This window comes from Erpetoichthys calabaricus, chromosome 6 (genome assembly GCF_900747795.2).
Source record: "Erpetoichthys calabaricus chromosome 6, fErpCal1.3, whole genome shotgun sequence".
NCBI classification, from domain to species: Eukaryota; Metazoa; Chordata; class Cladistia; order Polypteriformes; family Polypteridae; genus Erpetoichthys; species Erpetoichthys calabaricus.
In genome coordinates, this window is record NC_041399.2 from 188,591,916 (window position 1) to 188,605,369 (window position 13,454).

General features: G+C 36.3%; 1 protein-coding gene across 1 annotated transcript in view; it reads right to left on the bottom strand.

The window, feature by feature from the left end:
- LOC114653716 (corticotropin-releasing factor receptor 2) overlaps window positions 1-13,035 on the bottom strand; it is a 245,983-nt gene extending 232,948 nt beyond the window's left edge. Inside the window, exons 1-2 of the mRNA XM_028804182.2 lie at window positions 12,734-13,035; window positions 12,465-12,583 (exon numbers count right to left, since the gene is read on the bottom strand). Coding sequence (XP_028660015.2) covers window positions 12,465-12,531 — 67 coding nt within the window. The 5' untranslated portion in view covers window positions 12,532-12,583; window positions 12,734-13,035. The remainder of the gene's footprint in view (window positions 1-12,464; window positions 12,584-12,733) is intronic.
- Window positions 13,036-13,454: the final 419 nt, after the last annotated feature.

Genomic DNA, 13,454 nt, shown 5'->3' on the forward strand with positions numbered 1-13,454 from the left:
GATATTTATTCTTTCAAATAATGTATCAGTTTGCAGATTAATGTACATACACGCTGTATAATATTTTGCCATGTACTTAACATTGAAGAAGAAGCTGGTTTGTGAATAAGTTGCTGACTACAAGCATATGTGTAGCTAGGAGTGAATAAAAAGCCACCTGAATGTGTATCTAACTTAAGTCCTGTGATCATTTCAGATGTTAAACGTTAATCATCACCAAGCCCTTTCACAAACATTAAGTGGCATACAAAAGTATTCAATCCTCTTGAAAGTCATAATTTTCTGCAAGACAAAAGATTTATACACATTTATTCATTCAGTATTTTTCTTATGCTGTGACAAAACATTTCCAAAGACAAAATAAACCATTTTCTGTAGATGTTTAACTGAAGAAGAAAAACTCCAAAGTTAATGTTTGCATAGGTATTTAAACCTCTGTGCTTTGGAAGCTCCATCATTACACCAATGACGAATTAATTACAAAGGTGACAGTCGTTTAACAGTCATAATTAAACATGATGAGGTGCTACTTGTGAGTCCTTTCTGTCTCTCTGGATATAAACAGCCCCCTTTGTAAGGGCCGTAATCTTTGGTGGACAGTCACTGCAAAAATGAAAACAAAGGAGCATTCTACTGATGTGAGAAACAAAGTTATTGAAATGCACAAGACTGGGAATGGCTATAAAAATATCAAAAGAGTTTGAATGTCCCATTGCGCACTGGTGCATTCATCACCAGAAAGTGGAAGGTTCATCAAAGTACACAGACTCTGACTAGAACAGGCTGTCCCTCAAAACTCAACATCAGAGTGAGACATCAACTGGTGGGAGAGGCGACTAGAAATCCAACTGTCACTCTCAGACATCTGCGATGATCTTTAGCTGGAGTAAAGGTGCAGGGGTCCACAATTTCAAGAGTTCTCCATAAAACAGGCTTCTATGGGAGGGTAGCATGAAAGAAGCCATTTTTTAAGAAGGTCCACATAAAACAACGTATGGCGTTTGCCACAAAGCATGAGAAAGACCCAGTTAAAATGTAGGAGAAGGTTTTATGGTCATATGAGACCAAAATAGAAGTTTTTGGACAGACTTAAGAGGTATGTGAAGTGTAACACTAACATTGCCCAGGCCTCAACAAACAACATTCCTACAGTGGAATATGGTGGTGGCAGTCTCATGGTATGGGGATGTTTTTCATGTGCTGGGTCTGAGAATCTTGTCAGAGTTGAAGGGACAATGGATGGACACATATACTGCACAATTTTGCAAGAGAACTTGTTCCAGTCTGCTATGAAAGCTCAGGAGAAGATTCATCTTTCAACATGATAATGACCCTAAGCATTAGGCCAATGTGACACTGGGATAGCTCAAAAACAGAAAGGTGAATGTTTTGGAGTGGCCAAGTCAAAGCCCTAAGCTTAACCCTGTTGAGAATCTGTGGCACTGTTTGAAAACTGCTGTTCAGAGGTGCCATCTCACCAACGTAGAGGGTCTCTAGAAATCCTGCCAAGAAGAAAGGGGCAGAATCACTCCTGAGCAGTGTGCAGAACTGGGGCTTACTTAAAGAACGAAGGCTGTTACGGCAGAAAAAGGGTTCTTGACAAAGTATGAATGTATTGGGCTTGAATACTTAATGCAAACACCAACTTTGGAGTTTTTCTTCTTCAGTTAAATATCTACAGAAAATGGTTTATTTAGACTTTGGAAATGTATTGTTACAGCACAAGAGTTCACATTAAAAAGAATGAATGAATAAACGTGGAAAAATCTTTTGTCATACAGAAAATTAGGATGACTTTTAAAGTGATTGAATACTTTTGCATGTCACTGTTTGTTTCTGAAAGGGCTTGGTGGTTATTATTTTTAACAGTATTTTCCCGTAATTCTGAAATATTCACGGGGCTGACGTTAGGTGCACATTCTGCTGGCTTTTTATTCAATCCTAGCTACATCCAGTATATGCTTGCAGTCAGCTACTTATTCATACAGCTTTTGCACACCAGCTTCTTATTCTATTTTAACAGCATGGCAAAATATTCTACAGCGTGTACATTAATCAGAATCATTACACTGATCAATTATTTGAAAAAATAAATATTCCACATTTTGGTTCTGCACAGGTCAAAAATGTTAAACACAACTTTAATTTAACATATTTTTTACACAACATTCATTTTAATGCTAGTGGCATAAAACTTTTATAAATGTTTTTCTGTATTTATATAAACCTCCTCTGTTACTTCAGTTCATCACCTTCTTCAGAGATGGAAAAACTGAGTAAAACAAAATCAAGTGTGTTTAAATTCAGAAAATGCTCAAGTTCTAATAATTATGTCAAATCATTGATGATGATAACTCTAAAGTCATAAAGGAACTGAAATTTATTCTAAGTGAATGCCCAGAAAATAATGCTATTAGCCCAATTTAAAATTTAGTTGTCACATTTCTACACTTTTTTAAAGCTAATTTCCCCATCTTTATATAAAGCAAAATATTGGTGTTTTCATGTGTAATAGACAGCATGAAGGGAACTAGCATTCTGGCAGGGGTTGTAAAGAGATCCTTACCTGCCCAAGAGGCCAATGCAGTGGAAAGACCATGGGAGATGAGGATTGCTGATTATTCTCATCCCCAATAGGCTACGTGGCAGCATCCCTGGTTTAGGACTCACAAACGGATGCCTACAAAGAATGCTGGGACCTATAGTTCCATGGGGCAGCCCTGTTGTGTTCTGTGGGGGCTGCCAGGGGGATCTGAAGGGATTCACAATCCCCAGAAGTACTTTTATTGGGCTATGCCTGGAAGTAGTCCTGGGTCAAAGATAAAAGTAACCACTCAATGGACACTGTACAGGTGAATCTGAGTCAGGTGGAAGAGAACAAAGCTCCGTGGTGGAGAGGGAGGAGAGAAAGAGAGGAGAAGAATTTGTTGTGTTTGGTTTATGCCTTTTTTGAAGACTTTATGCAAGGTATTTGTAGGAATTAATCTTTTTTTTTTAAACTGTGACTTGTGTGTAAGGTTGTGTCTGGGGTCTGGGATGCTGCAATGCCCCCAGGTGGCTACAAGTGGCATAGGTGACAGGATTACTGGCCATCTACTTGGCAGGAACCTGTATGTAAAAAATTTTTCTTGTGTCCAAAAACACCCAGATCAATCATATATGGAGCACGCTAAACGAGACTGCTATGTTTAAAACCATGAGGAAGAAAATGCCTAAGAAAGGAACCAACCTTCAGTTGTAATGGGGTGTCCATCTAGATGATTAGAAGGATGCCAGCCCACACCCCAACAAGTATATAGACAGCCCCAATAGGAAGGACAGGTGGCATCTTCAAGGATGGGCTCACAACTGATTCAGAGAACCTTTTAAGGGTCGGGACACTCAGTCAGGTACATCTTGTCGTAGGGTTAAAATTACCAGGGAAATTGTGCTTAACCTTTATGAGCAGTGAGTCTGTGGCTTGACATCTCCTTCATCCCTTTATACCAAGGCAAGATGGCCTCAATGTGCCATCAGGCAAGGGAATAAGCTATGTCAAGGATGTCCCATTGACCTGGATTAGTCATGTGGGAGAACATGAGGCACTGTGGGAAAGGCAAAGGCACAGCACGGAAATGGAGCCACTCACTCCGAAGCACTGTCCTGTGGAAACAGATACAAGAGAGGAGCTGGTGAGTGATTTTTCTCTCTTCACCCTTCTAGAGTAAAAGTAGTCAGGAGTCTTGTTTGGATTCTGGCATGAAATTATGCTTGCTGGAACAGACTGGTCCTTCCGACAACCCGAACTACAAGTTCCCGGAAGCTCCATGAGACTTGATAGAGCATGCGCAAAAGACAAGCTTGCCTTATAACTCCAGAGGAATGAGCGTAGAAGTCTAAAGTCCTGATCGACAGCCATTGAAAAAATCTGAATACTTAATCAACTTGCGGGAGTTAGAGGACCGATTGCAACCGGTGCGGAAACTGTTCTCCATGCTAAACTACCTCATATTGGCAATAAAGGAATTCACAAAAACAGTGAAAGAGACTCTAGAAGCCATCGAGAGGTATTTCCAACATCTGGGAACATGACTACTGCCTGGAATAGATCTGGCCGTATAGATATGCGATTCTTGTACGGTACTAGATAAGGGAACGCAGAGCATATGTGTTGGGAAATGACTAGCTACTCTTCCTACAGTTGATCATAGTATAATGGTTGATGTCTCAGTCCAGAAGCTGCCAGTTGCCGAAATTACTATTCAAACTGAGGTGCTCCGGTCAGGTAAAAATAATGGACATTGGAACTACGAGGGACTATTCATTAATACTACTGTCCAAGTTGTTCGATATCCTTAATATTGGCCTGGTGGAATTGTTTGCTTTTCACACTCCATCCATCCATCCATCCATTTTTCAAACCTGCTTATCCTGAGCAAGGTCATAAGGAAGCTGAAAATTATCCCAGCAAGCAATGAATGCAGGACAGGAACAATCCATGCACACGATGCCAGTTCATCGCAGGGTGCAGTACTCTACATTTAAAACATTACAGCAAGTATCCCATCTAAAAGTAAGAAATTCAACCATTCAAATGTGGTTCTTAAAACATTAAGCTGGCTTCTAGTTAAATTAAGAATGTTTTTAAAATCCTCTTTTTAACTTATAAGGTCAAAAATTTCTCAGCCTAACTACCATTCACCTTATAGAACTTATAAATCGCTGTATTTCAGAGCATTCTTTAGGATTGCAATATGTAAGACAGCTTAAAATTCAGAGAACAAATAAACTACTGTAAGAAGCTGAGCCTTAAGATATTGGGCTTCCAAACTCAAGGATGATTTACTTTATATTAAATATATGCCATCGGTCTCAGCATTTAAATCAGTAGTCAAAATCTATAATTATAGCCTAGCATGTTCTCGTTAAAACTGCTGCTGAGGCTTTTCCAAAATGTTCTTTTTAATAGTTGTAGTAATCATTTTTTTCTCTTTTTGGTGGCCAGCCAGTGTGCGCTTGGTATCCCTTCTATTGTAATAATCTTGAAATGAGATCCAAGAAGTGGTGGTGCCATCAGCAATGATGGATTAATTGTCAAACCTTTGTGCAATTTCACCGGAATCGTCATTGCTATGGTGCATCACAGCCTGCTCATTCTAGTGCTGGATGGCCATCTGACCTAAAGCATTTAATGCTTTTCTTCTAAAGCTTATAAAATTATTAGTTTAGAAAAATCTGTAAATATATGTGTATTTCAGGCTGGCACAACTGCAGGGGTTTTGTATAAAATCTGAGCCAATTCACTGTATGTGAATTTTGTGCACACTTCCCCTCTGCCTTCATGGATTTTTCTCCAGATATGACACTTTTCCTCTGACATCCCACACTAAAATGGACCTGTAAGTCCCCAAGCTGCCTAGGTTAGTTTCTGGCTTGGGCCCCATGCAGCTTTGAAGAGTTCCAGCTCCCTACAACTCTGGAATTTAATTCAGTGTATCCAGCAGATGGATATGTATTTCAATGTACAAACTGCAATGTGTTTTTTAATTCAGCATTACGTTTTTAATTTTTGTTCTATACAATTAAAGTCCTTTAATTTGATTATACTGTATATGTGGTAGTGTAAAGCACCAATTTATCAGTAAAATTGTACTATAGAAAAATAAATTTAATTCTATGCAATCAGTTGCACTGAAGATGCTCAGTAGTTCAGCAATATCATAACCATTACAATCGTAAATTATAATTTGTGTTTGGTAATTATAATGTTTAGCATAACACATTGTCAAACTTGCCTGGTAGAAATCAGGGTCGTGGGGGCACAGCCTAGCAGCATTTAGTACAAAATTAATTTTATGCAGGTTGCAGTTAAATATTTGAAGCTGACATATACTGTAACTTATGCATGGTACATTCCATAAAGTAAAGTTAAATAACTTAAGCTGACAGCATAACAAGAAAATAAAAATGTCTAGCTCAAATTTTAATAGACAGGTAAAATTTCAGATAATAATCCATGCTATTGCCCAATAGCATGCCAGTATTGGAAATCCACCAGTAAAACAAATTAAATAAAACACAATATTTCGATTTTGCTTTTTTAGCTGTAAATGAGACAAGGATAAAGGTGGGACTAGGCATGTGCACTTCCCAAACAAAACTATGACCTTGAGCATTCCAATAAATAACTAACTAATTCCAATAAATAATGTTCTATGTATGTTAGCCTTTGTTAAACATGAAAATAAGTAATTTGGGAAGGTACACAAATTACAACAATTTGGAGAGGAATACATGGGATAATCATTTTCATGAAGCACCTATAGGATACTTATATTCAACAATGATTTAATTTATTTGTTACATTTATTGGTTTGGTTGAAGCTTTAATCCAAGATGACTTACACATTAAAATAATAAAATGGTTAAATCACTTACATTTGGAGCAATGCAGGTTTAAGCGATTTGCTCAAAGTCTCATATTAAATCACTGACTTGGATTGAACTAATAACCTACACTCTTAGAAATAACTGTTCTTTAAAGGCATGTTATGGTTCTTTACTGGTTTGTGTGGTTCCTTGTAGAACTATGACTCGACCAAGCACCATTTCATTCTGAGAAGAGTTCTTTGTATGGGTGGAGTGGTGGCTCTGAGGCTAAGGATCTGCGCTGGTATCCCGAAGGTTGCCGGTTCAAATCCCCGTCACTGCCAAAAGAGATCCTGCTCTGGTGGGCCCTTGAGCAAGGCCCTTAACCTGTAATTGCTCCAGGGGCGCTGTACAATGGCTGACCCTGCGCTCTGACCCCAAGGGGTATGCGAAAGCTACCAAATTCCTAATACAAGAAATTGTATAAGGTGAAACAAAGAACAAAAAACTTTCTAATATGCAGAAAAACCTGAAATCATTAATTTTTGGTAGGCTACCTAGCAGGACACTAACAGATTAACAGAACTTGGATTTAGCCTGTTATGTTGTATGCAACAAGAGTACTTGAGTACTTTCAAAACATGTGCTGTTCGTATTTCACAAACCTGTTACCATCTATTCATACTGCACTGAGCTTTTTCGGATCTAAATAAATCTTTCTGGAACCTTCACATAGATGGGTCTTTTGGGAACCAAACGTGCTTCACCTATGACACCACCTTGAAGAACCACCCTGGCAGCTTTATTTTTAAGAGTGTAGTTAATTTACAATGTCAGCAGACCACACAACTTTCACAATATTCCATGGTAGCTGTCTGTAGGTATATCTAGATGTTTATGCAACCATTTTAGCAAACCACACTTGTCCCACATCATTACATTAAGTCCAGCTAGATAGAAAAAAAACATAGGTAGAATGTTAAGTGTCAAGTTACACTAATGTGGAATGACATAGCAGGATTCTATAGTAAGTCATGCCTGATTTACAATGCAATATGGAAAATCCTACAAAAAAACTAGGCTTTGATAAGATCTGACCTTCTGATCCCCCATAATTTAATGAAATCTACTTTATTAGTAGAATGATGTTTCTTTCAAACATTTCACATTAATTAAAATACTAAAAGAAAAGTAGGGCAATTTTTAAAACATCAATGTGCAGTGATTATTTATTATTATATTAAATTTAAAAGAGTGCATTCTCCAGTGATGCAAACCTAAATGCACAATTTAGGCAATGAATCAAATAGCAACATTTTTCTCATTCAATCTGATGGATTACTGTGATTGTAAGTTCATAGATCTAAGATACGTTCAGTTCTACTGTAGTTCTTTAGTATACCAAGTAAAATATGAATTCTTCACCAATCCTTACATTGTGTTCTTTGGTTTATCATTACATCAATACATATAAGTCAAGTTAAATAAGTCATAAAATGAAGCAGTCTATGAACAGCTCAGTGCTGAAGTCTGTAAAAAAAGGCTTGGTTGTGATAATTGTATCAAAAAGTCAAAGCAGAGCTCTAACTTGTTAAAACTAAGTTACCACTTACAATGACATTTGGAGGAGCTAAGGTAAGAAAGTGATGATGTGTGCTGGAATGTCCTGGAGATATACTTTAATAGATCATTAATTATTCATTAATTTCGGAGAGTTCTAAGGTGTGTGATTGTCTAACTGTCTGTCTTAAATACTCTTAAAACAGTTTGAAGGAACTCATTGTTCAAATCAAGCTCTCAAGGAAGGAGCTATTAATGCCTTTACTTAAAGAGCAAAAGATAAAAGTGAATGCATTTTAAAATAAAATAATTGACTTTGTTTTTAAACTGGCATGGTGAATCTCAAAGAGCAGTCACGTTTCCAGAAACAATATCATTTATAAGCTCTCCAGTAAGGATGAATACTCCAAAATAATATTTTTAGTAATGGTAATGCAACACCCTAACAGAGTAAAGGAAGAGCCCAGCAGAGGAGGATGAAAAAAATAGTACAGTGCCCAAAAGTGTTAACAGGTTCAGTAATAAAGGAGCTGAGCTCCTATTTATCAAGCAGTCTTTGTAGGACATTAAGTCAATTGCGCTCAAGAGTGTCATAGCAGGTTTATTTTAAAAAACTTGTTAAGCATACATACTGTTTTTTTTTTTTACAATGGGCAGGAAAGCAACTCAAAAAACTTCACCAAAGTCTTGGTTTTGTGTCAAAAAATCTTTCTGCGCATATTCTTCATGAATATTTGTCTTTCTCTGCATCTTATGTAAAATGTATGTAAACAGGATGCTTCATATTCCACGTACTATGGAATGAGCTCACAAAATCAGGCAACAACATGAAAGCAAAGATGGACTAGTGTCACTATACTAAAAAAGTCACACTAAACTTTTATCTATTACTGTTTCCAAAGACTAAAATTTGTACATTCGAATAACTTAACCTTGCATAGACAGTGACACTACAGTATTTTTGATTTCTTCTTGTGAGAGTCTTGTAAAACAATTTAAAAAATAGTTCTCAATATATAGTATCAGCTGTAATCTTATAGTAATTAGTAATTTCTGTTATAATTATATTAATGCAGTGGTTCCCAAACTCAGTCCTGAGGATCCACTATGGCTTCAGGTTTTATTCCAGCCAAATTCATAATTATTTATAATACCTAATCTCATTTATTTTCATGGCCTTTTTTTACCTTCTCTTATTCTGCCTTTAGAAAAGCACAACAGTATGATTTTTACATTTAGAAGACATTTAGAAATATTTCTACTTTTGCTTTGAACGCTTACCTCTCTTATGTTGTTGTCTTATTGTTTTGTTATTTTTTTGTGCAGTTTGGACCCTTCATTATATCCTAATAATGATAATTAAAACAAGCAGAACTGACAGCCAGGTAAACAACACTGAATGATGAAAGACTGCATTAACTTTAGTGTCAGACCCACTGATTAGCAGATAATAAATTAAACAATCAAAACACTTGCAAAAGCAGAATGAAAAACAGGCTGAAAATTGTTAAAAAAGTAACAAAACAAAAGCTGTCTTTATATAAAATACGCTACCGTGGCTGTTTGTTTGTCTGTCCAGGATTTTAAATCACCTGTAGCTCACAAACCGTTTGAACTGTTGACCTGAAATTTGGTACACATATACTACGTGACGTCCACTATTCACTTTCAGAGTGATGATTGACCTCCAAGGTTATTCCTCTTTCTATTTTTATTTTGTTTTATTGTAGAATCAACTGTAGTCAGCAGCCAGCAGGCGTACAGGCGCCATTCTCATTCCTACCACCTTCGCCGTCACTTCCCCTACCTCTTCATATCTTAAATCTTTCCTGAGGCAGATTGAAGACTTAAGTGCCAGCTTAAGTGAAAAATTAAAGAAAACGTACTAAGTAATTGCAACACAAATACTGACAATCAGTTTTAACGAGAAAAGATGCCGACGAAAGATGAAAAGAAGCGGGCCGCTAGGGTGGAGAAAAAGAAGAGCTGCTCAGGAAGCAGCAAGCGCATCAACCTCTGAGCAAACCAATGCTAAACGTACAGAGAAAGAGTATGAAAACTATGAATGCTCAAGTCAAGTGTATTCACTGCACGTTATCGTACAGTGCGCCGTTACTGGTCCCCTTATAAGTGCTTACCTAACTTAGTTTTGTTATTTCTCCATTGACTCCAAAACACAGAAACTGGGAAATAACCAATTAAGTCCAATTAAGAACAGAAGTTGGTTGGAATAAAAAACCTGCAGCCACAGTGAGTCCCCAGGACTGAGCTTGGGAAGCACTGTATTAATGCATTCATTTCCAGTTTGTGTTTGTTATGAAAAAATATTTTAGAAATATGATGTAATAACAAAATGTAAATAAATGTGTTATGACACATGGCTGCTTTCTTCATAAGGCAACAGATATGTGCAATGCTAAACGTCAACTGCACATTATATTAAGTGTGTAATCACCATGACAACTGGAAACTTAGTGCGCTGGAAAGCAAAGGGTAAAGTTCAAATTGGTTTGAAGCAATAAGAACTTAAACTGTGCAAAATAATTATTAAGGCAAAGCAAAATAGCTCAGAGAAAGGGTTATTAATAGCCATAGCTGGATAAGGAGCTACTAATTACAACTTAAATTAAAATATCTAAGATATTAAATGATTCTATTTTAGATACTCAAGTAAATTAGACCAAACACTTTTCCCCTATTATGTTACGTGTGGGTGATATTTCCTTGACATTTCTATTAGCATATTAGACACATAAAGGTTTTATTTACCTTAAGGCATTTTAAAATCAAACAAAAATATAGAAACCATAAATAGAACAAGTGTACAGAATCTTAAACAGTTACAGTACATCTGTTCATCCTTCAGCCATTTTTATAATCACTTAGTCCGCTTCAGGGTAATGTGAAGCTCTAGGCTAAGCTCCTGTAAGAGTAACAACCATCAATCAGCAGGCAGCCATGAACACCTTCAGGAAGCTCAACCACACACCCTCATTCTGGGGGCAAGTCTGATGTGCCAGGTACAGGAAGCAGTTAGTAGTTGAAAATTAGAGGCAGTTATTTTATCAATCTTCTATTTTTCATTTCTCTATATTGCATCAAATACTATAAGCAATTATGAGTATATTATTTAATATTAGTATTTATCAAAGCATTTCTGGATACATAAGAGGTTTTATGATACTTTTTAATTAAAATGTGTGCATAAAAGTTAAAGACTTAAACATTTTAACCTGATTAATTATCACATTCCAGTGCTGATAATCCCATCAAGTAAGTTACATTTCAGAAAACTGGGGTTGAATTAAAAATAATCAGTAGAAATAAGCACTATTTGTAACCAAACATATGACAGCTAAAAGCAGAGAAAAGGTCCTCGTGATAGTGAAATCAATCAGTGATTTAATAAACACCCTACTATTATAACAGAATCAAAGCAAGAAAACATATAGGCAAAAAAGTAATCTTTGAGATCAACAAAAGTATTCTAGAAGAGATGGGAATCTACAGTTATAGCACTGTATCTGATCAATAAATGAATTTCTAAGCTTTTAAAGGTTAATACAACTGACACCGCAATAAAATCCATAAGTCCAAATGCACATGCAGCAGTCAATAAAGTCAAATATAAAAACCAAAAAGGTTAATATTAGTATGTTCAACATTACACATAGTGTTGAAATTTATATTTTATAGTTTAAATACAACAAGCAATTCTGTTTGTTGTAAAAATTTCCGCTGCCAGGCTTACTGAAATAAACAGATAATCAGCCCATCAAGCTCAGTAAAGTTTGACGCTAATTTTATGAATACAACTGATACACATAATAGCTGCAAATTGAGTTAATTGCACTAACAATCTGTCTGAACAACAAAGAATATAATTTCCATATCTCATTACTGTTATTAGTGTTACTATTGTACTGTTAAAATACCAGTACCAAAAATGAAAATTATAAGCATCTCCTGCATTTCATCCAGAAATATACTGTATGAGGCGGGACAGCATTTTGCTTATAGCTTTATGTTACTGTAATGCAATTTAATCTACCTTAGTGCACCATGAAAGTCCTTTAATGTTAACATAAATTGATTACTCCAATTAATTAGAATATCCAAAATGTAATGAACAACTTCATAACATAAACTGATACCAGCGAAAAGAAATATACAAAAAGCATTAGTTATATTATTTATTGTACATACCATTTGAAGGTGTTTTTACGTATACATATATAAATGCTTTTAAGTTAAAGATGTTGCAAATTTTGTAAAGGAGGTGATTCCAGAGTAAAGTAAAAGCAAAGTATACATTTAAAGCGAGTGAAGTATTCATTAGACGTTTAAAATCAAAATTGCTTCATTCATATTTTAATAAGTAAGTAACTGTGGAAGAAACAAACGATTAAATCGAAATAAATAACTTGAGCTTTGACTTCAGAAGCCTGGAATATATTCTGATATTTGAAATCAATTTCAGTAGATGGATATATTTTTTGCAATTTTGAGGCACTCGCAAAATAATGTTTTAACTGAAAGTAAAGCGGCAAACTTACTTGTCGTGTTATATTTAACTCCATTGAAAACTCTCTGGACTAGGTCTCTCCACAAGATGCCCCGCATTACTCTTGGCCAGCAAGTTCCTATCTGATCGGTCGTAGCATTGCAATATAACCTTAAAAAGAATAACATGAAAATAAGTGGTTATGTTGAATCTCTTGGTGGTCTTTAGCTTTAAAGAAAAAGTGAAAACCCAAGGGGGTAAAAGAAAACACTATTTTATGCAAATCCTTTCACGAAGCAGTTACTTTCTGCTTATCCCTACCCTCAAAAATCCACAAAGGAGAAAGATGCGCTCTCGTTGAAAGTGTCGTGCCAAGCATCAAAAAGCTGCAGTTAGGGTCTATTTCATCCATAATGATTTAAAAAATAGTAGCATCCATTTTAACAAACGAGTATAAGGGAATTTGTATAAGATAGTGTAAGTTATAGACAGTCTATAAATCAAATGTGGTTTAGAAATGCAAAATCCAAGCTGGGCACAGGCAGGTGATCTATGAGAGTCACTTTAATGCAGCTGATCTTCTCCTATCTGCTACTCCACTCCAATCTATTTCTCTAAGTGCCAGAGCTGCCCGCGCTGTCCAATAAAATCGCGCTGCTTGTATTGCCTCTGTGAACCCCTCTCTCTCTCTCTCTCGCTCTCTCTCTCTCTCTCTCTCCTCGCTCTCTCTCTCTCTCTCTCTCTCTCTCTCTCTCTCGCTCGCTCGTTCGCTCGCTCGCTCTGCTTTATTCTCTTCATGTCAATTCGCATCAAACGCATTTTTTCCTTTTTCTTAACGGTTTCCTTTTTCTAGTGATGGCTAATGAACTATTTTTTACACATAAGGCCCTTGTCCACGAGTTCGGCTTTTCATACGCACAGTATAACTCGGCAAATACAACTCTTCAGTTTGCTCTTTAAAAAAGTCCCGTATCCTCATTCTGATCTAAAGTGTTATCAGCAAATTTCTATTACTGTTGTATCTCAGTAAAGTGTAAAATGT